Raw genomic sequence first — 23,255 nt, 5'->3', positions numbered from 1 at the left:
TTTTCTGGGTACGAATATTAAATTTATACCATTTTCTGAAACAAAGTTAAAATGTTGTTTTAAACAATTTAGAACAATACTGATAGAAAGAGAGAAGCCTTCTTAGGAGAAACTATCTGAACAGCTTCTGTAATCTGAAGGCTATGATGAGCTGAATATACATAGAAGGCACCCAAACTGATCCACCTTCGCAACGGAACTGATTCTTTCTACTGGAGACTAATATAAGTTTGTTTTGTTTAACGGTCCTTCACAATATAACACATGGAAAAATGAAGACGAGTGAATAATTTAGAGCATCTTCATTGGAGAATATTTCTATAAATTTCTCCAAATTTGTTAAAAATAAAAAGTAATTAAAATCGATGAAAGAAAGTGAAATGGTATCTCAAAATTGAGAGATTCAAAATTTCTTTTTTAAAAAAAATATATATATTTCTAATTATGTTAGTGAGATATCCATATTGAATATATTACCACTAATAATGCTCTTAAATTTTTCAAGAAGACAACAAAATTTTTTTTATTGTTCTATCATTCTTTTTTGTTATCATGTCTCATTCTCACTCTCAGTTTCACTTCCACTCTCACATGAGGCATCATTTTATTCATTCTCAAAACTCATATGTAGATATATAGACCAAAGTTCAAGTCCTTCTCTCTAATTTTCAAACAGTGCAGTCAACCAAACAAAATAGATGCATGCACAAGAACTCAAATAAATAAGTACAAACTAGTGCACCAAGTCAATACCGGTTCCAGAATAACATCATTTCATACATATAGTTTTTCAAACCTCAAATATATGTTTCATATTCTTATGTCTTTTTTCAGACAGAAACTGTGTGTTTCTCACACCTTCTGCTCCAATTGTTCATTTCCTAAATTGACCGGTCTCTGCAACGAGACGAACACTTTCCTTCTCAAAGAAATCGAATTCTTGGAGGATCTTAGCTAGCTTTGTGACGTTGTCTTCTTTTATGTTCGCAGGGACCTTCTCTTCGTACCCTGACGCACTCATCATCATCTGTAGCTTCTCCTTTTGTCTGATGAAAACAAGAAAGTCAAATGTCAAAAAAGGTTTTTACGTTTCAAACATTTTGTTTTGGTTCAATTAAAGATTGTTATTACTTTTGCAGTTCGGCAATCTTGTTTCTGATCTTTCCTTGTTCAGCTTCTGCGTTAATGGCCCTGTCCACTTTGAGATACACCTTGAGGTTCTCGTTCACCGTCTCAACTGCAGAACCAGCTGGAGCCGAGTCTTCTCCCTTTAACAAAACCTATAGCAAAGACCCATATATATAAACTCATAAAAAGAAACACGAAATAAGTAGAGAAACCATAACAAAGAAACCAAAGATTAGACTTGTTTACCTCTAAGGACGATAGGTTTGCAAGAGTTCTAATCTCCAACTCGTGAGATTTTACAATCTCGAATGTTACGTTGTTTTCACACAGAGCAAAAGCAGGTAACCTTTCGTTTTTCTGTTTCTCCAACAACTCAGCACGGAGTGCCCTCAAGCACTTCACGCTCGCTATAACGGTTTCCATTTCAGTCTCCACTTTCTCATTTTTCCAATTCTGACATCACAAGAAAAGAGTTAGAACACTGAACAAAACTAGGTCAGGTTTGTTACTAACTGACCTCTGTAGCAGATGGGTAGTCACATATCACAATAGAAGCCTTTCTTTCAGAGTCCTTAGGTGAAGGCAGACGTTGCCATAGCTCTTCAGTAATAAACGGCATAAACGGGTGAAGCAGTCTCAAACCAGTCTCCAAAGCTACCCAGAGCGCATGTTGTGCATGAGCTCTCTCTGAAGCCAGAGCAGGGTTCACAAAATAAGGCTTGATAGCTTCAATGAACACATCACAGAACTGATACTGCCACCATGCATATACAGTGTTGGCTGCATCCGAGAACTCAAATGCATTCAGCGACTCCACCGTCTTCGATATGGCCTTATTTAGCACAGAGAGAATCCACTGGCAGCTGAACGGCATCGTTTCGGGGCTTAGATCCAGCGGAGGGGAGTAACCATCGCCAAGCCTTATCAAGGCAAACCTGACCGCGTTCCACAGCTTGTTACACCACTGACGGTAACCAACCACACGGAGAATGTCCAAGTTTATTTTGTCAGACTACAAAACAAACAAGCAAGATCAACATTTTTAGTTTACAAGATCATATAACTTAGGAGCAAAAATAAGAGGTTGTGGAGGGGCATGTGCAGAGGGGCCCTAGATTCTGGAAGCTATAGACGATTTAATAAGAAAATTAATATTTTTTTTCTTTTTACAAATTTAGGAGTTTATGTCTATGTAATTTTCTTTAAAAAAATTGGGGGTCATAAACAAATGTTTTATTTGGCTTTGCCGAGGACCGGCCCTATACGTGTGTGCATTGGATAGTACCTGAGCAGTGTAAGAGACGAGTGCAAACCGAAGAGCATCAGCACCACATTCAGAAATACCGTTAGGAAAGTCTTTCTCTTGTCCTTCTTTGGCAACAACCAGCTCTCTTTGATCCAAGTTACCCTTTTTTAATCTCTTATTAAGCGCCTCAAGAGTTGCCCCGTCTATTACCTCAATCGGGTCAATGACATTCCCAAGAGACTTTGACATCTTACGCCCATGTGCGTCACGTATCATCGGATGCAAATACACCTATACAGCAAATACAACAAGAAGGTTGTGATACGTTCCAAAGAGTGTATTTCAGGAAGAAGAATCAGGAGAAGAAGAAATGGGAGGGAAATGGAGAGGAAGTAGACGTGGGCGAGAAGGAAGAATTACAGAGTTCAGAGATTCGAGGAGAAGTAGAAGGTTTGGAGAAACAGAGAGGAAGCAAAGCCGCGGAGTGAGACAGAGGCTTTGCTGAAGGATTGTTTTTCAAGTTAAATAAAGGATTGTTGTTGCGATCATATTTTCTTTTATGCTGAGTTTGTTGTGAAGAGTCGTGATGAGACCTTCCCTACGATCGTTATGAGATCGTAGCTTTCTCAGGAAAACACTTGTATTTCGAGAGTTGGATTCGAGTTTGTTATTGAGAGAAGATACTTTTGTTATACTGGGATTATATTGGAGTTTTACAGATTGTGTGGAGAAGAAGATAAGTCTAAACTTATCAAATTGGTGCGATTGTGACAGATCGAGCTCTCTATGGCGTCTATGGATGATTGTGTTGATGGATCGGGTGATTTTGGAGATTCGAAGATGGCGACGAGCTACGAGCTCTCGTTTCTTCACTCGGAGTGTGAGAGGTTGCAGATTCACGCGAAGGTGACAGCGGAACATTTTCAATCGGTGGAGGCGAGATTATCGTCGTATGATGCGCGTTTCGATGCGTTGGATCTTCGCTTCGATCGTCTAACTCAGCTGCTCACAAATCAGCAGTCGGAGAAGGCTAGGGGTAAAGCGATCGAATCGACGGAGCCACAAACACCAGCGATGTTCTCGTCGACGCGGACCACTACCGCTCCGCCGGCGTTTCAACTTCCTCCGTCGGTTTTCGAAACACGGGAGAGTCTTCTGAAGAAGATTGACATGCCGGTATTCTCTGGATCGAGTCCGTTTGAATGGTTGGCTCGCGTGGAGCGTTATTTTCGTCTTGGCAATTTCCATGGTAGAGAGCGATTGCAGTTTGTTTCGATGAGTTTGGAGGGACCTGTGCTCAACTGGTTCAACGCGGAGATGGATAACGATCCGTTTACTGATTGGCTGCAGTTCAAAAGACGTTTGGTGGCTCGCTTTCGCCAACGTTTGGAGGATGAACCCGGGAAGCGTTTGTTTGCGTTGAAACAGACAGGATCTATTATGGACTATGTGAATGAGTTTGAGGAGCTTCGCTCGATTGTGACTGGTATTGATGAACGTAATTTGGAGCATATCTTTTACAACGGGTTGAAGCCAGAGATGCAGGAGGTGATCAAGATGAAGGAACCTAAGGGGCTGACGGAGCACATTACTGCGGTGGTGGGTATGGAAGGAAGTGCTTTTTGTCGTTCCGTTAGCACGGCGGTTCAGGACTCTCACTCTCGTAAGAGTTCGTCAGGAGGTACTTATAAGCCTTGGTCGAGTGTAGGGACCAAAACGCAAGGTGGCTTTGAAAAAGGTTCCACTTCTGGTACTGCTTTTCGACCGCGACAGAAGTACACAGACGCGGAGCTGGATAAGATGAGGAGAGACGGGATTTGTTTCAAGTGTAAGGGTCCGTACGTGAAGCCTCATACCTGTCCTATGAAGGAGTTGCAAATCTTGACGGTGATTAACGGGTTTGAGGTGGAGATTTTGGATGAGGGCGTGTTGGATGGAGAGTGGTCTGAGATGGATTATGGGCAGTGCCAAGCGGAGTTGTCGTTGAATGCATTTCTGGGCGTAGATACTCCCACTACAACTAAGGTGCGAGGCAAGTTTGGCCAACAGGAGTTTGTAGTCATGATTGATAGTGGTGCTACCCACAACTTTGTGGCACCGCACGTTGTGCAAAAGGCCAAGTTACCTGTGTACACTGACCGGAAGTTTCAAGTATTGTTGGGCACTGGCGTGACAGTGGAGTCTGTGGGAGTTTGTCGTCGTGTGACGTTTCAGTTACAGGAAGCGACATTTGAGGGAGACTTTGTTGCGCTTGAATTGGGAGGGGCTGATGTGATATTGGGCATTAGTTGGTTGCGCACTTTGGGAACTTGTCTGATGAATTGGGAATCACACGAGATGTCGTTCAAAGTCGGGGGGCAAACATTCACATTGCGAGGGGATCCTTCTCTGCATTGTAATGCTGTTGCTCTGCGCGCTTTACATTTGCCTAATTTTGAAGATGTATTGGAGCTGGGAGCTGTGGAGCCAGTTACTGAACAGATGCCTCCGTCTATTGAGGCCTTGTTGGCTCAGTTTCCTGAGGTCTTTGCGTTGCCTACGGAGTTACCTCCAGTTCGTGGCCGTGAGCATGCCATCCATTTGTTACCGGGAGTTACATCGATCTCAGTCCGTCCGTACCGTTATCCCCACGCGAGCAAAGAGGTTATGGAAGCCATGGTCACAGATATGCTCAAAACCGGGATAATCAGGCCAAGCTGCAGTCCTTTCTCGAGTCCGGTGCTCTTGGTACGCAAGAAGGATGGTACTCATCGATTCTGTGTTGACTATAGGGCGCTGAATCGGGCTACTATTCCAGATAAGTATCCGATCCCTATGATTGACCAGTTGTTGGATGAACTCTTTGGGGCTACTGTATTCTCTAAGCTGGATCTTCGTTCAGGTTATCACCAGATACGGATGAAGGAGTGTGACATTGACAAGACGGCGTTTCGCACACACGAGGGCCACTATGAGTTTTTGGTGATGCCTTTTGGGCTCACTAATGCTCCTGCGACGTTTCAAGGACTGATGAACGATATCTTTCGACCGTTCTTGCGGCGTTTCGTCTTGGTCTTCTTTGATGACATTCTTGTTTACAGCAAGAACGAAGCTGACCATGTGGAGCATTTGCGTGAGGTGTTACAAGTGTTGAAGGATCAGAATCTGTTTGCTAACCGGAAGAAATGTGTGTTTGCACAGCCGCAAGTAGAGTATCTGGGTCATATCATTTCGGCTCAGGGCGTGGCGACTGATCCGGCCAAGACAGCAGCCATGCAAAAGTGGCCTACTCCGCGTACTATCAAAGACTTGAGGGGATTCTTGGGGCTCACGGGGTATTATCGCCGCTTTGTCAAACATTATGGGTTATTGGCTAAGGTGCTGACTGATTTGTTGCGTAAGGATAGCTTCTGTTGGTCTCCTGAAGCTCAACAGGCATTCGATCAACTCAAGGTCGTCATGTCTGAAGCTCCAGTGTTGGCGCTTCCTGATTTCAACGAACCCTTCATTGTGGAGACTGATGCTTCAGGAATTGGCTTGGGCGCGGTGCTGATGCAAAGAGGCAGGCCCATTGCTTATTTCAGTCACAGTCTCACACCACGAGAGAAGCTTAAACCTATCTATGAACGAGAGTTAATGGCAATTGTGCTTGCCATTTTGAAGTGGAAGCACTACTTGATGGGGCGTCGCTTCATTGTGCACACCGACCAGAAGAGCTTGAAGTTCCTTTTGGAGCAACGTGAGGTCTCAATGGAGTACCAGCGTTGGTTGGTGCGTCTGATGGGGTTCCAGTTTGACATTGTGTACAAACCTGGAATTGAAAACAAAGCTGCTGATGGTCTTTCTCGACAGATGCAGGACTCTGTCGTGGAGACTAGCTCGTCCCTGTTGGCTCTAATTGTTCCTCATGTCATTCAGTTACAAGATATCTATGCAGAGATTGAGTCTTCTGATGACATTAGGGCCCTTAGACAACGGGTACTAGCCGGAGAACCGGTGAAGAAGGGGTTCTCTGTCGTTGATGGCAAGCTATGGTATAAGAAGCGGTTGTTCATTCCACACACTTCACGTTTTATTCCGTTGCTTCTTCAAGAGTGTCACGACAGCCTCACGGGTGGTCACTCTGGAGTTCTCAAAACGCTGAAGCGAATTCAACAGTCGTTTCATTGGAAGGGTATGCGAGTGACGGTACAGGACTATGTCGCTAGCTGTGTGGTTTGTCAAACTCATAAGACATCCACATTATCTCCTGCCGGTCTTCTCCAACCTCTTCCCATTCCTTCACAAGTCTGGCAAGACATCAGTATGGATTTTATTGACGGATTACCAGCTTCAGGAGGATTTAGCGTTATCTTTGTGGTGGTGGATCGTCTCAGCAAGTACGGCCACTTCTTTGGGTTGAAACACCCGTACTCTGCTGTGGATGTGGCGTCGAAATTCGTTACTGAGGTGGTGAAATTACACGGGTTTCCCTCTTCCATTGTCTCAGATCGCGATAAGGTCTTCTTGAGTTCTTTTTGGAAGGAGAGTTTTCGTCAATCTGGGACTAAGCTGAAGTATAGCACTGCATTCCATCCTCAAACAGACGGACAAACAGAGGTTCTGAATCGCAGCTTAGAATCTTACCTACGTTGCTTTGCGTCGGCTCATCCCAAGACATGGTATAAGTTTCTGAGCTGGGCTGAGTATTGGTACAACACGGGCTATCATTCATCGATTCACACCACGCCTTTCAAAGTCGTCTACGGACGTGATCCTCCGCCGCTGCTGCATTATGAAGAGGGGTCTACTTCCAACTTTGATCTCGAGTCGATGTTGGTGGAACGTGATCGAATGTTGGGACAGTTGAAGTTGTTCTTGGAAAAGGCTCAGGGGCAGATGAAGCGTGCTGCTGATAAGCACCGAAGGGACTTGGAATTCGCAGTGGGTGATCGAGTGTTTCTGAAGCTTCGGCCATATCGTCAACACTCTGTTACTCGGCGTATTTGTCAGAAGCTCTCTGCGAAGTTCTATGGCCCTTTTGAGGTGCTGGAGCGTGTGGGTAAGGTGGCATATAGGCTTCAGTTACCTGTGGGATCAAAGATTCACCCGGTGTTTCACGTTTCTCAATTGAAACCTGTCGTGGGGTCTGCTGAGCAGGTCACAGCGTTGCCTACTACTTTTTCTGATCAGGGGGAGTTCGTTTTGGTTCCGGCACAGTTATTGGAGACTCGTTACACACCGGATGGGTACTTGGAGTTACTTGTGCAGTGGGAAAGCTTACCAGCTCATGAGGCGTCGTGGGTGTTGGGTTGGGAGTTTGCCAGGCAGTTTCTGTCGTTTCCGCTTGAGGACAAGCTTCGTCTCGTTGGGCGGGGTATTGATACGTTCCAAAGAGTGTATTTCAGGAAGAAGAATCAGGAGAAGAAGAAATGGGAGGGAAATGGAGAGGAAGTAGACGTGGGCGAGAAGGAAGAATTACAGAGTTCAGAGATTCGAGGAGAAGTAGAAGGTTTGGAGAAACAGAGAGGAAGCAAAGCCGCGGAGTGAGACAGAGGCTTTGCTGAAGGATTGTTTTTCAAGTTAAATAAAGGATTGTTGTTGCGATCATATTTTCTTTTATGCTGAGTTTGTTGTGAAGAGTCGTGATGAGACCTTCCCTACGATCGTTATGAGATCGTAGCTTTCTCAGGAAAACACTTGTATTTCGAGAGTTGGATTCGAGTTTGTTATTGAGAGAAGATACTTTTGTTATACTGGGATTATATTGGAGTTTTACAGATTGTGTGGAGAAGAAGATAAGTCTAAACTTATCAGGTTGATAAAGAGAGAGTATGGTCCCCTATTTAACTTGGAACATATACATACCTTGCTGAAGGGAACGTCGCCACTTAGTTTCATTCCCATCATAACCATACGAGCAACCCAAAAGAAGAGAATATCATGTCCAGTTTCCAGGACAGATGTTGGGTAAAAGGCTTTGAAGTCGTCGGTTTCATCAGGCCATCCCAGAGCAGACAACGGAAAGATCCCAGAAGAAAACCACGTGTCAAGCACGTCATCATCTTGTGCTAGATCAAACTTCTTCCCAGAGAACTTTTCAGCAGCCTCTTCTCGAGCTTCTTCCTCGGTTCTAGCAACAACCCAATGGTCGTTGTATGCACCAATCTCCCTGAGATGATCTTCCTCGAGAGTGGCGTACCATGCTGGTATTCTGTGGCCCCACCAAAGCTGTCTTGAGATACACCAGTCACGTATGTTCTCTAGCCATCTGTTAAGGTTCCACTGTCATTGTTAATACATAGATAGGGGTAAGGATAGAAACCATAAAGTTAAAATGAAAGGAACCTTCTCCATTCTGCAGTGTACTGCTTTGGTATAAATTCTAGCTTCTTGTTTTCATCATTGGTAGCAACATCGAGAGCCTCCTTTGCAATCGTGCTGCAATTGACGTACCACTGAGGCTTAATCATAGGCTCAATAACATCACTGGTTCTTTGGCAAAGACCAAGCCTCATTTCCTTGTTTTGGGAACCTCTGAACAGTCCCTGGAGTATTTACATTGACGAAACAGTTTAAGGTAAGATCTAAAAGACACTTTACAAGCAAGCACCCCTCAGTGTATAAGTAACAATCAAATCAGTTACCTGGTTTTTCAAAGCTTCAACAATTGCCTCACGTGCTGCAAAGCGTGGCATCCCTGTGAAGTCAGGTCCGCCGTTTGTGTTGATTTTTCCATCATCAGTGAATATGTTGATGAACTCAAGATTGTGACGCTTTCCGAGCTTAAAATCATCGGGGTCATGGGCAGGAGTAATCTACAAAAGAAGAATAAAGATAATAAATTTGTTAGGACCAGAAACATTATCATCCAAATTATATATTAAGAGCAAAGCATGTACCTTAACGCAACCAGTACCAAACCCTGGATCAACAAGTTCTCCATCGCAAATGATTGGTAGCTTACGTCCATTAAATGGGTGCACAGCGACTTTCCCATGAAGATGGGTGTATCTTGCATCATCAGGATGAATCGCAATGGCTGTATCTCCAAGCATTGTTTCCACCCTTGTAGTGGCGACAACAACCTCGCCCAAGCCTCCCTCCAGAGGGTAAGCAAATGAAGTAATAAGACCAAACTCTACTGGCTTGTCGTAGCCAGGCACTTTTAGTAGCGTTTTCTCTTTGATATCGATATGCTCAACCTCATCGTCAGATACAGCTGTTTTCAGATGACAATCCCAATGAACAAGCCTAATATCCCTGCACATGTTATGGTAAGTTAAATGTACCATTCCTGTTTTTTTTTTTTTTTTTTTTTGTAGATTCTTGTTTCATGGATTTGAACTTTTCAGTGGGAACTATATAAAAGAAGAAAGTCAGACTTAAACATACCTGTAGATAAGGCCTTCCTTGTAAAACCGTACAAAGGCCTCAGTGACAGCTTTTGATCTATGCTCGTCCATTGTAAAACACTACAAAACACAGGCATAAACACATCGGTTACATGAATAGACCAGAGGGACACAAGTGACTATAGAAGGTCCATTAACATATTAAATTTAAACATTTTCAAATTTCAATGACATTTGTTCAACAAAGATACCTCACGAGACCAATCAAGAGAAGCTCCTAGACGCCGTAGCTGTATTAGAATCTTGCTACCATTTTCTTCCTTCCACTTCCACACCTTTTCAATTATCATAAGGAAAACAATAAATAATTTTTTAAACAATGCAAAATGGATTCAAGAGCGTGTTTTTATCGTCAACTTACTTCCTTTATGTATTCTTCACGGCCAAGGTCATGCCTAGTCAATCCTGTACGCTGGAGCTCTTTCTCAACCACAGTCTAGAAGCAAAGAACATGGAACAATGTGCCAAAATTAAATATTCGACAGGGATGAATTTGCAGTTACAGGAAGAGAAAAACGATGTCATTGGCAAACCTGTGTAGCAATACCAGCATGGTCCATCCCTGGCACCCACAGTACATTAAACCCAGACATTCTCTTCCAACGAATAATCAAATCCTGCATCAGTAATTGGTCAAGCCGCTGATACATCAGACAGAGCAATAACAAAAAATAGAATCAATGTATATTAATGAAACCTGAATTGCAGTTGTCAAGGCATGGCCAATATGCAAGACTCCAGTCACATTTGGAGGAGGAAGAACCTACATAATCATTTACATGATTAAAGAAGCCCCTTAAGTTTTTTTCTCAAGAACAGAACTAAAGGTCTTACAATAACAAATGCTGGCTTGGAACTCTTAGCATCCGCCACAAAAAAACCAGCTTTCTCCCACCAGGCATACCATCTGACCACCAAATCAAACAGCAACAACACAGAGATTATCTAGTTGTGGGACAAATGAAACACCACCACCAAAAAAGGTCAGAGTTCTATAAACACTTACGCTCTCTCTACGGTAGCAGGACTGTACTGCTTAGCCATCTGTAAAGAGAGCCTCTTCCTCTCACCCACAGGAATCTCAGGGTCCACAAAATCCTCAGGATTCTCTTCAGGTGCATCCCTTTTGGAACTCTTCTTTGTGCTCTTCTTAGGGACATCTTTAACCTCTTTTGCCTACACCATTATATATATATATTTTTTTTTCATGGAAAAGCTAAAGGAATTGGAGTTAAGGGGGTTACCTTCAGTTCAGCTAGCTTCGACTTCTCTTCAGCTTTGAGCTTTTTCAACTCCTTTTCTCTAGCCTAGAAAACAAATCAAAGACCGCCAAGCACGTTCAACCACGAGATTTTAATAAAATTTTAAAATTCTTAATAATCAAGCTCTACGATAACAAAACCTTTTCATCCTTCCTCTTCTTACGCTCGAGCTCCTCCTCTGTGAGGATCTTCTTCTCTGCTTCTGCCTGCGAGTTTCAGATAACAAAGTACATTAGATTCTCCTCCGACTTAAAACAGCAACGGCGAAACAATTCGAGATGCGGCGATAGTTCGTGTCCGTACCATTGTGAAAAGTAAGGAGACTTGATGATAAGATGTGTGGTGAAAACCCTAGATATGTAAATGCAATCGGCTAACTATATAGAGCGTTATTTATACAAAAGATAATGTAACAAATCTCTGCACATTTGGCATAAGAAACGTTTCCTTTTTAAGTTTTAACTCTTTCTGACCTGAGGAACGCCAAGGTCTATGTGACGGCGCCAAAAACTAACATTTCGAGGAATATATATATTTATTTTTGAATAATTAGGAAAATAATCTAATTTATGATTTTAAATATAAAATAGATCTTATTTCCTTTTAAAACGAAAAAACTATATTTTCTAAAAGTGATCAGATATTTTATCTTGATTTTTAATATGAAATTTACATTTTGGTAGCTAAATTTAAATTCAAAAATATTTTTACTATTATTATTATTATTATTAATAGATTATTCATATTATACTTATTTATGTTTGTAAAAATTATATGTTTGCTTTATATATATTTATATTAAAATATTATAATTGCCAAAATTTTAGTTATTTTTATGACGGTGAAAAATATAAGTTCAATGGGAAAAGGAAATTATCAGTTTTGGTCAAAGGAATATTTTCAAAAAAGGAAATATCTAATTTACTGTTCAAAAAAGGAAAAGGAAATCGCGAAGATTGAGTAGTGAATCTGTTTATTATAAATAAGACATTGAGCTCTTAGGATCATCAACTCATCACACGATTAAGAGATCTAATTAAATCAAATTTTTTTCACGAATCCTTAGCGTCAAGTTCTTCCAACTTCTTTTTATTGACTTGTTTGGCCACTTCTCGTCTCTCTCTCTCTCTCGCCCTTTCCACTTCGAAACCTAGCTTTGCTTTTTGTAACCATGGATTCTCAAACGAGATCTAAGAATCCTGGTAACACTAACCCTAAACCCTACGGTTCGACCGTCCGTGGACTGAAGAGAGGTTCCAGAAGCTACGCCGACGGTGATCCTAATAACTTACCTCTCAAGAAACCGAGGACGATGGTTAACCCTCGCCAAACCGGTAACAAAACCGTTGAACCGAGAACTCGGAGGCTCTCCCGACAATTCTGGAAAGCAGGAGACGACAAAGAAGACGAGCGTCCACCTCGCAACTGCGGCAACGACGCGGCGATTAGGGTTCATCCTCAGTTTCTTCACGCCAACGCCACCAGCCACAAGTGGGCGCTCGGAGCTTTCGCCGAGCTCTTGGACAACTCTCTAGACGAGGCGTGTAACGGTGCGACATACGTCCACGTGGACTCAACGACGAATCAAAAGGACGGTAAGAGCAGCATGCTCATAGTTCAAGACAACGGAGGCGGGATGGATCCGAATCGGTTTAGAGAGTGTCTCTCTTTAGGGTATTCAAGAAAACGTAACGTGGCTAACACGGTTGGTCAATACGGGAACGGGTTCAAGACTAGTACGATGAGACTTGGCGCTGACGCAATCATCTTCACGCGCTCTAGAGGAGCCAACGGTGGTAACACGACGCAGAGCGTTGGTATGTTGTCGTATACGTATCTATACGAGACGAGAAAGAGTGAAGCTGTTGTCCCCACGGTGGACTTTGAGCTGGTGGATAACAACTGGGTTGCGTTGACGCACGACGATAGAGATAAGTGGTTTGATAATCTAGAGACTATAGTCAAGTGGTCTCCTTACGTATCTCAACAAGCTATGTTCGACCAGTTTGATTTACTTGAGGAGCAAGGTACTCAAATCGTTATTTATAATCTATGGGATGATGATGAAGGGAAGCTGGAGCTTGATTTCGACACTGATGGTCGCGATATTCAACTCAGAGGTGTGAATAGAGACGAGAAGAAGATAGAGATGGCCAAAGCTTACCCTAACTCGAGACACTTCTTGACTTATCGTCACTCTCTACGCCGCTATGCGTCGATTTTGTATCTCAGACTTCCACCAAACTTTAGAATCATCCTACGTGGCAAAGAAGTGGAGCATCACAGCTTGTTGGAGGACATGATGATGACGGAAGACATAACGTACAAGCCAGTGGCTTCTCCGGAGTTGTCACTAGATGAAGACATGGTTGCTGCTCTAAAGATTGGTTTTGTGAAAGATGCGCATCACCACATTGACATACAAGGGTTCAATGTCTACCACAAGAACCGGCTTATCAAGCCGTTTTGGAGGGTGTGGAACGCTGCTGGAAGCGATGGACGCGGTGTGATTGGTTTGTTGGAAGCTAACTTTATACAGCCAGCTCACAACAAGCAAGGGTTTGAGAGGACTGCTCTTCTTGCTAGAGTTGAGAACAGGTTGAACAAGTATCAGAAGACGTATTGGTGTAAGAGGTGTCATGAGATTGGTTATGCTCCTAGGACGTTGCAGAAGAATCTTGAAAGTGGTGTCACTGAAGCTCCTGCTAGTGAAGAGCCAGCTCAATGCAGGCCAAAAAGAAACTCTCAGAAGGAGGCTACACAACCAAGTGTTGCTAACACAAGACATGAGATTGGGCTTAGGAACAAGACTAATGGGCTTGGGGTGAGTTGCAAGGAAACAAGGTCAGTTCATAAAGCAGCTGAGTTTCAGAAGCAGAAGGCACAGCTTGAGCCACAAGTAAAACAGCCAAAAGCTAGGGTTCAAGAATTGGAGAAGAGGCAAAAGGTGAGAGATGTCTCAGCAAAACCTATGGTTGAGCTGCAGAGACAGAGAACACAGAAAGTACAAACTATAGAGACAAGACAGGTGGCTGAGTTGCAGAGACAGAAAAAACAACTTGAGCTGCAAGTCAAACAGTCAAAATCCAAGATTCAAGATTTGGAGAAGAGGCCCACCAAGGTCAAAGATCATGAGTCAGCAAAACTTGTGGTTGAGCTGCAGAGACATAAAGGACAGCTTGAGTTGCAACTCAAGCAGTCACAGTCTAAGATTCAAGATTTGGAGAAAAGGAACAAGGTCAGAGATGATGATTCAGCAAAACTGGTGGAGGAGTTACATGGGGAGAAGGCATTTGTTGAGTCTCAACTAGAGAGTTCAAAAGCCAAGATCCATGATTTGGAGGAATCTCAAAAGGTTGTAGATGAACTGGTGGTAGAGCTGCAGAGAGATAGAGGGTTGCTTGAGTCACAACTCAAGGTGTCCCAAGCAAAGAACCAAGAGTTTGAAAAGTCGCAGAAGGCAGTGATGGATGTGTTTCAAGAAGAAAGAGGACGCAGAGATGTGACTGAGGATGCATTGAGGAAGAAACTACGAGGAGCTTATGATGTCATGGACACGCTAAAAATGAAAGTGAATGCCCTCGAAGCGGACCAAGCATTTTGTAAGAAGGTTCACATGCACATGCTTTGAGTACACAGCTTCTAAAACTCTTTTACAAGACTTGTACATTCATTAGAGTCAAGAAGACGACAGTTTATCTTCTTACAAGACTAATGTTTTAAATTTTTCTGTTGTAGTTTTGAAGCTTAAATTCATTATAACATTGATCCAGTTACACAATGTAAAAGTTCTTTGTGATGAAAATTGAATCCGAGTGGTGGAGTGTCTGCTATACCACTAGACCAAGAACTCGTTGTTGGTTGTATTTAGATACTGCTATACTAGTTCGATAAAACTCTCTAAGCTTTGTTGTTACCTTGTAAGATGGCACATCAAGCGTTTTAAGTATCTCCAACAAAGTAAGCATGTGTGGATACTAGGAGCAGATATACGGGAAAAGTGCCAATTTCGACCCAAACTATTTCAGTCGTGCCAAATACGACCCGAACAATTGATCAGTGCCAAATACGACCTCAACTCAATTATAATTCAAAAAAACTACCCGAACTTCTTAAAACGTGCCTAAATCTACATTGACTCTAACAGAAGTTAGTCAACCGTTAACAAGATAAAACGACATCGTTTGATATACGAGGAAAAGTGCCAATTTCGACCCCAACACTCTCAATCGTGCCAAATAAGACCCGAACAAATGGTCAGTGCCAAAAACGACCTCAACCTAATTATAATTTAAAAAAAAATTATCCAATTTTTTTCTAAAACGTGTCTAAATCTACATTAACTCTAACAGAAGTTAATCAACTTTTAACAAAGATAAGACGATGTTGTTTTGATATATGTATTTTTTTTTAAAATATGTTCATTTAGGGATTCAAATCCGTGTTGGGATACCCTTTTAAATGGGCACACTAACAACTAGATAAAAGTAACTTTTTAAAATCACCAAAGTTTTAAATTGGATAAGATGAACAAGAATAGTAGTTTATATAATGAAGAATTTCAATTTGTAATAATATTTCAAAAAATTATTTTAGTCTAGTTGTTAGTGTGCCCCTTTAAAAGGATATCCCAGCACGGATTTGAATCCCGAAATGAACATATTTTTTAAAAAAATACATATATCAAAACAACATCGTCTTATCTTTATTATTACTTTTTCTGATTTATATAAATACATTAACGTGTTTTTCTTATTTATCATATCTTTAATAAAATTATATCTTACTAAAATATAAATAATAAAATATTTATTATTATATGATCTTAAATATGCTTACAACTTTGAATTTATTTATACAATTTTCTTATATAAATTATTTTTAATTTTTAAAATTAAGTGGGAATTTTTTTAGTTTTCAAAGTTGATATTATATATTTTGATATTTTGTTCAAAAATGTTAAGAGGCCTTTTACCTTTCTTTCACTAAGATATGTTGTACAAAATATTAGACAAATTAAACAATAACTAAAATATATAAAGCAATCACCAAAGTTTTAAATTGGATAAGATGAACAAGAATAGTAGTTTATATAATGGAGAATTTCAATTTGTAATAATATTTCAAAAAATTATTTTAGTCTAGTTGTTAGTGTGCCCCTTTAAAAGGATATCCCATCACGGATTTGAATCCCGAAATGAACATATTTTTAAAAAAAATACATATATCAAAACAACATCGTCTTATCTTTGTTAAAAGTTGATTAACTTATGTTAGAGTTAATGTAGATTTAGACACGTTTTAGAAAAAATTGGATAATTTTTTTTAAATTATAATTGAGTTGAGGTCGTTTTTGGCACTGACTATTTGTTCGGGTCTTATTTGGCACGATTGAGTGTGTTGGGGTCGAAATTGGCACTTTTCCTCGTATATCAAACAACGTCGTTTTATCTTGTTAACGGTTGACTAACTTCTGTTAGAGTCAATGTAGATTTAGGCACGTTTTAAGAAGTTCGGGTAGTTTTTTTGAATTATAATTGAGTTGAGGTCGTATTTGGCACTGATCAATTGTTCGGGTCGTATTTGGCACGACTGAAATAGTTTGGGTCGAAATTGGCACTTTTCCCGTTATCATATGAATATCAAAAGGCCCAATTACATATAGATATTAAAAGGCCCATTTAAATCGAGTGGCCCATCCGTAAACCAGAATACGGTTTCGTCTATAACTCATAGGGCTGATTAATTCTCCTCGAGAGGGTCGGACACAGATTAATAAAGCACAAACACAAACTCAGATCTCACTGATTCGAAGAGAAAAAACGCAATGACGAAGCTGCTCCTCTTACTCGGAGCTCTAATCCTCTCCAGCGTCGGCTATGTCAGATCCGACGCCTCCGACCACCGTTACAAGGAAGGAGACATCGTTCCTCTATACGCCAACAAGGTCGGCCCATTTCACAATCCAAGGTAACGCTCGCGTGCGTCTCTGAGACTTTTTGGCTAGATCTGAACTTCAGATCTGAGATTGTATCAGCGATTGATTGTAAAAGCTGCGAAATGCAATGAATCTCTTGCTGTTGAATTAATCATTGTTGTCGTCTGTGTGATGGATGGATCTGTGTTTAGATTTGAATACTATATCGACTGATCTTGGCTCTCTTATTCAATGGTGATTTGCAGTGAGACGTATCGTTACTTTGATCTTCCCTTCTGTGTTCCAGGTACTATCCATATTATATAGATTCATCACACTATTTGCTTGTTATCTGATATACGTTTGATTTTGGTTTTGTAGAGGGTGTGAAAGAGAAGAAGGAAGCTCTTGGAGAGGTTCTGAACGGCGATCGTCTCGTCAGCGCTCCATACAAGCTCAACTTCAGAGAAGAGAAAGACTCCGAAGTCTACTGCAAGAAGAAGCTAAGCAAAGAAGAGGTCAGAAAGTTCAGACAAGCCGTTGAGAAAGACTACTACTTCCAGATGTACTACGACGATCTCCCCATCTGGGGCTTCATTGGCAAAGTCGACAAGGAGATCAAATCCGATCCGAGCGAGTACAAGTACTTCCTCTACAAGCACATCGAGTTCGAGATTCTGTACAACAACGACCGTGTGATTGAGATCAGTGCTAGGATGGATCCACATTCGCTTGTTGATCTCACTGAGGATAAGGAAGTTGATGCGGAGTTTATGTATACGGTGAAGTGGAAGGAGACTGAGACTCCGTTTGAGAAGAGGATGGACAAGTACTCTATGTCTTCTTCTCTTCCGCATCACTTGGAGATTCACTGGTTCTCTATTATTAACTCGTGTGTCACTGTCCTGCTTTTGACTGGGTTCCTTGCAACTATCTTGATGCGAGTCCTCAAGAACGATTTCACCAAGTGAGTGTTCCCTACCCCTTATGGTTCGGCTATTTTACATTTCATTGTCTGATAATTAACTCTTTTTACAGGTATGCTCAAGACGAGGAAGCTGCTGATGATCTAGAAGAAACTGGGTGGAAGTACATTCATGGTGATGTGTTTAGGTTCCCAACTCGCAACTCTTTGTTTGCTGCATCGCTTGGTAGTGGCACACAATTGTTTACCCTGTAAGTGTTTCATAACTCTACTTAAACCATTTCTTCACTATCACTCACAGTAGCGTTTACCTTGCTTGTCCACGCCCATCAGGACCATATTCATTTTCATGCTTGCTCTTGTTGGAGTGTTCTACCCTTACAACCGAGGAGCACTCTTCACCGCTTTGGTTGTCATTTACGCTCTAACCTCTGGAATTGCTGGATACACATCCGCCTCTTTCTACTGCCAACTTGAAGGCAAAAGCTGGGTAAATAATTTTTACTTCAAATCCTTTCTCAAATCATCTTCTTACATAAACTAAACTACTTCTTTGTTTCACATTACTGCAGGTGAGAAACTTGTTACTCACTGGATGTCTCTTCTGCGGTCCTTTACTCCTAACCTTCTGCTTCCTCAACACCGTAGCCATCACCTACACAGCAACCGCAGCACTACCCTTTGGAACCATTGTCGTGATCGTCCTTATATGGACACTAGTCACATCGCCTCTACTCGTCTTAGGTGGCATCGCCGGTAAAAACAGCAAAGCTGAGTTCCAAGCGCCCTGCCGCACGACCAAGTACCCCCGCGAAATCCCGCCGCTCCCTTGGTACAGAAGCGCGATTCCTCAGATGGCCATGGCTGGTTTCCTTCCTTTTAGTGCCATCTACATCGAGCTTTACTACATTTTCGCTAGTGTCTGGGGTCACAGGATCTACACCATCTACAGCATCCTATTCATCGTCTTCATCATCCTCATCATCGTCACTGCTTTTATAACCGTCGCCTTGACTTACTTCCAGCTCGCTGCTGAAGATCACCAATGGTGGTGGAGGTTCGTTAAGCCATTTCCCATTGTCTTTACCTTCTTCTCTCTCTGAACAATAGAACCTGAGACTGTTTTTATTTGCAGATCATTCCTATGTGGTGGGTCGACTGGTTTGTTTATCTACGCCTACTGCTTATACTACTACTACGCACGATCAGACATGTCTGGATTCATGCAAACATCGTTCTTCTTCGGGTACATGGCTTGCATTTGCTACGGGTTCTTCTTAATGCTCGGGACTGTCGGCTTCCGCGCTGCACTTTTCTTCGTTCGTCACATTTACCGGTCTATCAAATGCGAGTAAGAAGTCTTTATCTTCTTACGATGGTTCTCTTCTTCTTCTGCCTCAAGAACTTTTGCTAGAACAAAGAAAAGATAAAGAGATAGGTTGTTAGAAAGAAGAGAGATATATTCCTGAAAAAGCATCTCTTCTCAGTCTCTCTTCTTCTCTCGTTATTTTGGGCTACATAAATTAAACTTACTTACGTGTATCCTTTTTTATATATTTTATGGATTGTAAAAGATGATCATACCTTCGGACTATTTTTTTTTTTGTATGTAATAAATGTCAAAGCTCTTATTCAAGGTAGTCATAATCGTTGTGCAAATATTTGCATCTATTTGAATCTATTTGATAACTTTGGGGAATCAGTGAATATCAAAAGGCCCAATTACATATAGATATTAAAAGGCCATTTTAAATCGAGTGGCCCATCTGTAAACCCGAATACGGTTTCGTCTCAGATTAATTCTCCTCGAGAGGGTCGGGTCGGTTTCCATTGAACCGTCTTGTAAGTTGGTTTAAATCTCGAACTTGCTCCTCCTCCTCCGCATCTATTCGACGTCGCGGCGGTTTTATTCATTCCCGGCTGAGGTACGGTGTCTCTTATCTCTCTACCCTAAATCATAACCGTAGTAATCCGCGTCGCCGATTCCACTTTTACTTTCTATCTCTCTCTCTCTCGCATCGTGTGTTTAAGAATTTGTGCTGAGTTACTATTCCAATCAATTAGGTCTCGCAACGAATTCAATCAGGATCCGACGTTGATTTCTTATCCTTCTCTTGTTGCAGAAGATGTTAAGCTCGATGCAGATTCTGCCTCTCGAGGCTCCTCCCACCGACGGGAACCTCGGTCCTCTCCCTCCTTCGCAGCTAACGGATCAAGAAATCGAAGAGAGAGAGCTGCAATCAGAGCAGAAGAGCTCGAATCAAGCTCCTGAGTCTGTAGCTACTCACACGAGGACTATTGGTATCATCCACCCGCCTCCAGATATCAGAAGCATCGTGGAGAAAACGGCACAGTTTGTATCCAAGAACGGGCTGGAGTTCGAGAAGAGGATCATGGCTAGCAATGCCAAGAATGCTAAATTCAACTTTTTGACCAGCTCAGATCCGTATCATGCGTTTTACCAGCATAAGCTCGCTGAGTATCGTGCTCAGGACGAAGATGGAGCTCAGGGTACTGATATTGTTGGTGCAGATCTTCAACTTGATGCTGGTGGTGATGAGGGTGAGGCACAGCATGATCTTCAGGCTCAGTTTCGGGTTCCTCCGAAGCCTCTTGAACCTCCGGAGCCTGAGAAGTATACAGTGAGACTTCCTGAAGGGATTACAGGCGAGGAACTTGAGTATATTAAGCTCACAGCTCAGTTTGTGGCGCGGAATGGGAAGTCTTTCTTGACTGGGTTGCAGAGTAGAGAGAATAACAATCCTCAGTTTTTCTTTATGAAGCCAACTCATAGCATGTTCCCTTTGTTCACTGCCCTGGTTGATGCGTACTTCGATGTGTTAAAGCCTCCGGAAGACTTGAAAGAGAAGCTGAGGAAGAGTGCTGCTGATTTGACGACGGTTCTTGAGCGTTGTTTGCATCGTCTTGAATGGGATCGTTCTCAGGAGCAGCAGAGGAAGAAAGAAGAGGACGAGAAGGAGCAGGAGAGAGTGCAGATGGCTATGATTGATTGGCATGATTTTGTGGTTGTGGAGTCTATTGATTTTGCTGACGACGAGGACGAGGAGTTGCCACCGCCTATGACGCTTGAGGAGGTTATAAGGAGGAGCAAAGTATCGGCAGCGATGGAAGAAGATGACGTTGTGGAGCCTGGAAAGGAAGCTGAGATGGAAATGGATGAAGAAGAGATGAAGCTTGTTGCGGATGGAATGAGAGCAGCGAACCTGGAAGAGAATGGTGGCTATGTGAAGATTGACAATATGAACGAAGAAGCACCTATGAGAATTGTTAAGAACTGGAAGAGGCCAGAAGATAGGATCCCGACAGAGAGAGATCCTACTAAAGTTGTTATATCTCCAATTACTGGCGAGTTGATTCCCATCAATGAGATGTCTGAGCACATGCGGATTTCGCTTATTGATCCCAAGTTCAAGGAGCAGAAGGACCGGATGTTTGCTAAGATTCGCGAGACCACTCTTGCACAAGATGATGAGATTGCTAAAAACATAGTCGGACTTGCTCGTCTGCGTCCTGATATTTTTGGGACAACTGAAGAAGAAGTCTCAAATGCTGTAAAAGCGGAGATTGAGAAGAAGAAAGATGAGCAGCCAAGTCAAGTAATATGGGATGGTCACACAGGAAGTATAGGTCGCACAGCAAACCAAGCCTTGGCTCAGAATGCTAATGGAGAAGAGCAAGGTAATGGCGTTTATGGAGATCCCAATAGCTTCCCTGGTCCGGCTGCTCTTCCTCCTCCTCGCCTAGGTGTCCCAGTAGTCCGGCCACTGCCACCACCTCCCAATCTCGCCTTGAACCTCCCTCGCCCTCCTCCTTCTGTTCAGTACCCCGGGCCACCGAGGCCATTAGGTGTTCCAATGATGCAAGGCATGCATCCACAACACCAGCTCTCGATGCCTGGACAACCTGGACACCCGTCGATGATGATGATGAACCGACCACCACAAATGCAGGCGGGTATGCATGTGCCGCCTCCACCGGGATCACAATTTGCTCATCTTCAAGTTCCGAGACCTTATGGTCAGCTTGCACCACCTCCTATGGGGATGATGCAACCACCACCTATGCATGGGATGCCTCCTCCTCCACCCCCTGGGGAAGCACCACCGCCTCTTCCTGAGGAGCCAGAGCCGAAGAGACAAAAATTCGACGAGTCAGCTCTTATTCCCGAAGAACAATTTTTTGCTCAGCATCCGGTAATGTTTTCTGTAAACTCTTCAATCATTTTTTCTTTCGTCTGAGTTGTATCTTACATATTTTGTTTTAAATGTATGCAGGGCTCAGCTACGATCCGTGTCTCTGTTCCAAGTGTGGATGACGGGCAGGTCATTGAGATCACAGTGCAGTCATTATCCGAAAATGTAGGAAGTTTGAAGGAGAAAATAGCTGGTGAAACACAAATTCCAGCAAACAAACAAAAGTTAAGTGGCAAAGCTGGGTTCTTAAAGGACAACATGTCGCTTGCTCACTACAATGTCGGAGCAGGAGAAATCTTAACACTGTCTTTGAGAGAACGTGGTGGGAGAAAGAGATAAAGAGTCAGCTGGTGGATGCAGGGAATGCTTTTTAATCTCTTAATTCTTCTTCTGATGTTTAATATTGGTGGCCAAAACTCTATGTTATATCTCTTTCACATATCTTTACGCTTGGCTCATCATATCTACTATCTATGGAAGTTTTAAACTGAAGAAGGATTCTTACTAACTTAAGTTTGTTTTGGATTTGCAGCTTGTTCTGAGGCAACGTTTTGGCTCTGTAATCTTTTAAAAAACTCCTCTTTATTACATGATACTTTGTTTTGTCTTTGTCTGTGTGGATTATGTTTGGTTTAGCTTATTTTTCGTGCAGTGTGAGGTACTACAATATGAGGATGCTGCTTTGCTTTTTATTTCTCTACGGGCTCGTCATAGTGACAGGTACACAACTAGAATATAGTCAAGTCAAGATGTTGAGAACCTTCTATAGGCTTTCTTGTTGGATTGTAAATCAAAACTCCAGTCCAGGGCCAGCAAGCAGAACCATTTGTCCAAGACATGTGTCTACAAATGAAGTAGACAATCAATAGCAAGTTGCTCAAAGCACAGTCTTGAGGAAATCAAAACTCCACATAGGATATAACCTTCTGGTGCACGTCCTTGGAGAATAAGCTATGAAGGAGAAGAGCAGAGAGAACAAACGCCCGGGTCGTTTCATTTATTGATCCATTAGGAAGGTAGAAACATTGTAGTTTCTCACTGCCTGCCACTAGTTCTTATAGAAATCAAGAACCTGTATTCATGCAGCATAAAACGATGCACGTTGTGTGTTATAATGAATGTACGTTTCAAATTGTTTATTGATCTTCTACATCTCTATTATGACGTGGGATCATGCAAAGTAAACTAAT

The 23,255-nt window shown here is 42.2% G+C and overlaps 4 protein-coding genes across 11 annotated transcripts; 3 read left to right on the top strand and 1 right to left on the bottom strand.

The window, feature by feature from the left end:
* Positions 1 to 681: 681 nt before the first annotated feature.
* LOC103836066 (valine--tRNA ligase, mitochondrial 1) lies at positions 682 to 11,451 on the bottom strand. Its single transcript, XM_009112285.3, has 19 exons — positions 11,313 to 11,451; positions 11,150 to 11,215; positions 10,992 to 11,054; positions 10,754 to 10,923; positions 10,582 to 10,654; positions 10,445 to 10,510; positions 10,281 to 10,364; positions 10,109 to 10,183; positions 9,939 to 10,022; positions 9,728 to 9,807; positions 9,235 to 9,595; positions 8,980 to 9,150; positions 8,681 to 8,880; positions 8,201 to 8,603; positions 2,414 to 2,665; positions 1,646 to 2,140; positions 1,375 to 1,581; positions 1,132 to 1,280; positions 682 to 1,046 (listed from the first exon to the last, which is right to left on the bottom strand). Exons 1-19 carry the CDS (start codon positions 11,313 to 11,315, stop codon positions 875 to 877), a joined length of 3,174 nt encoding a protein of 1,057 aa, XP_009110533.1. The 5' UTR covers positions 11,316 to 11,451; the 3' UTR covers positions 682 to 874.
* A 261-nt stretch (positions 11,452 to 11,712) lies between these two features.
* LOC103836064 (protein MICRORCHIDIA 5-like) lies at positions 11,713 to 14,738 on the top strand. Its single transcript, XM_009112283.3, has one exon. It carries the CDS (start codon positions 12,181 to 12,183, stop codon positions 14,638 to 14,640), a length of 2,460 nt encoding a protein of 819 aa, XP_009110531.3. The 5' UTR covers positions 11,713 to 12,180; the 3' UTR covers positions 14,641 to 14,738.
* A 1,983-nt stretch (positions 14,739 to 16,721) lies between these two features.
* On the top strand, positions 16,722 to 19,459 carry LOC103836062 (transmembrane 9 superfamily member 2). Its single transcript, XM_009112281.3, has 7 exons — positions 16,722 to 16,979; positions 17,193 to 17,233; positions 17,308 to 17,893; positions 17,965 to 18,102; positions 18,185 to 18,341; positions 18,424 to 18,908; positions 18,987 to 19,459. The coding sequence occupies exons 1-7, from the start codon at positions 16,837 to 16,839 to the stop codon at positions 19,204 to 19,206; spliced, it is 1,770 nt and encodes a 589-aa protein (XP_009110529.2). The 5' UTR covers positions 16,722 to 16,836; the 3' UTR covers positions 19,207 to 19,459.
* Positions 19,460 to 19,579: 120 nt separating this feature from the next.
* On the top strand, positions 19,580 to 23,223 carry LOC103836060 (probable splicing factor 3A subunit 1). 8 transcript variants are annotated; one of them, XR_004450474.1, is made up of 5 exons: positions 19,580 to 19,776; positions 19,975 to 22,065; positions 22,147 to 22,624; positions 22,718 to 22,785; positions 22,873 to 23,223. XR_004450474.1 is itself a non-coding variant. In XM_033277854.1 (3 exons), exons 2-3 carry the CDS (start codon positions 19,978 to 19,980, stop codon positions 22,402 to 22,404), a joined length of 2,346 nt encoding a protein of 781 aa, XP_033133745.1. In that variant the 5' UTR covers positions 19,580 to 19,776; positions 19,975 to 19,977; the 3' UTR covers positions 22,405 to 23,223. The 8 variants fall into 8 exon arrangements, 1 of the variants encoding a protein (XP_033133745.1); XR_004450475.1 differs by having other exon boundaries at positions 22,868 to 23,223; XR_004450469.1 differs by having other exon boundaries at positions 22,147 to 22,785.
* Positions 23,224 to 23,255: the final 32 nt, after the last annotated feature.

Source organism: Brassica rapa, chromosome A08 (assembly GCF_000309985.2).
Source record: "Brassica rapa cultivar Chiifu-401-42 chromosome A08, CAAS_Brap_v3.01, whole genome shotgun sequence".
In the NCBI taxonomy this organism is placed as follows: Eukaryota; Viridiplantae; Streptophyta; class Magnoliopsida; order Brassicales; family Brassicaceae; genus Brassica; species Brassica rapa.
This window is presented reverse-complemented; position numbering and strand designations above follow the sequence as displayed.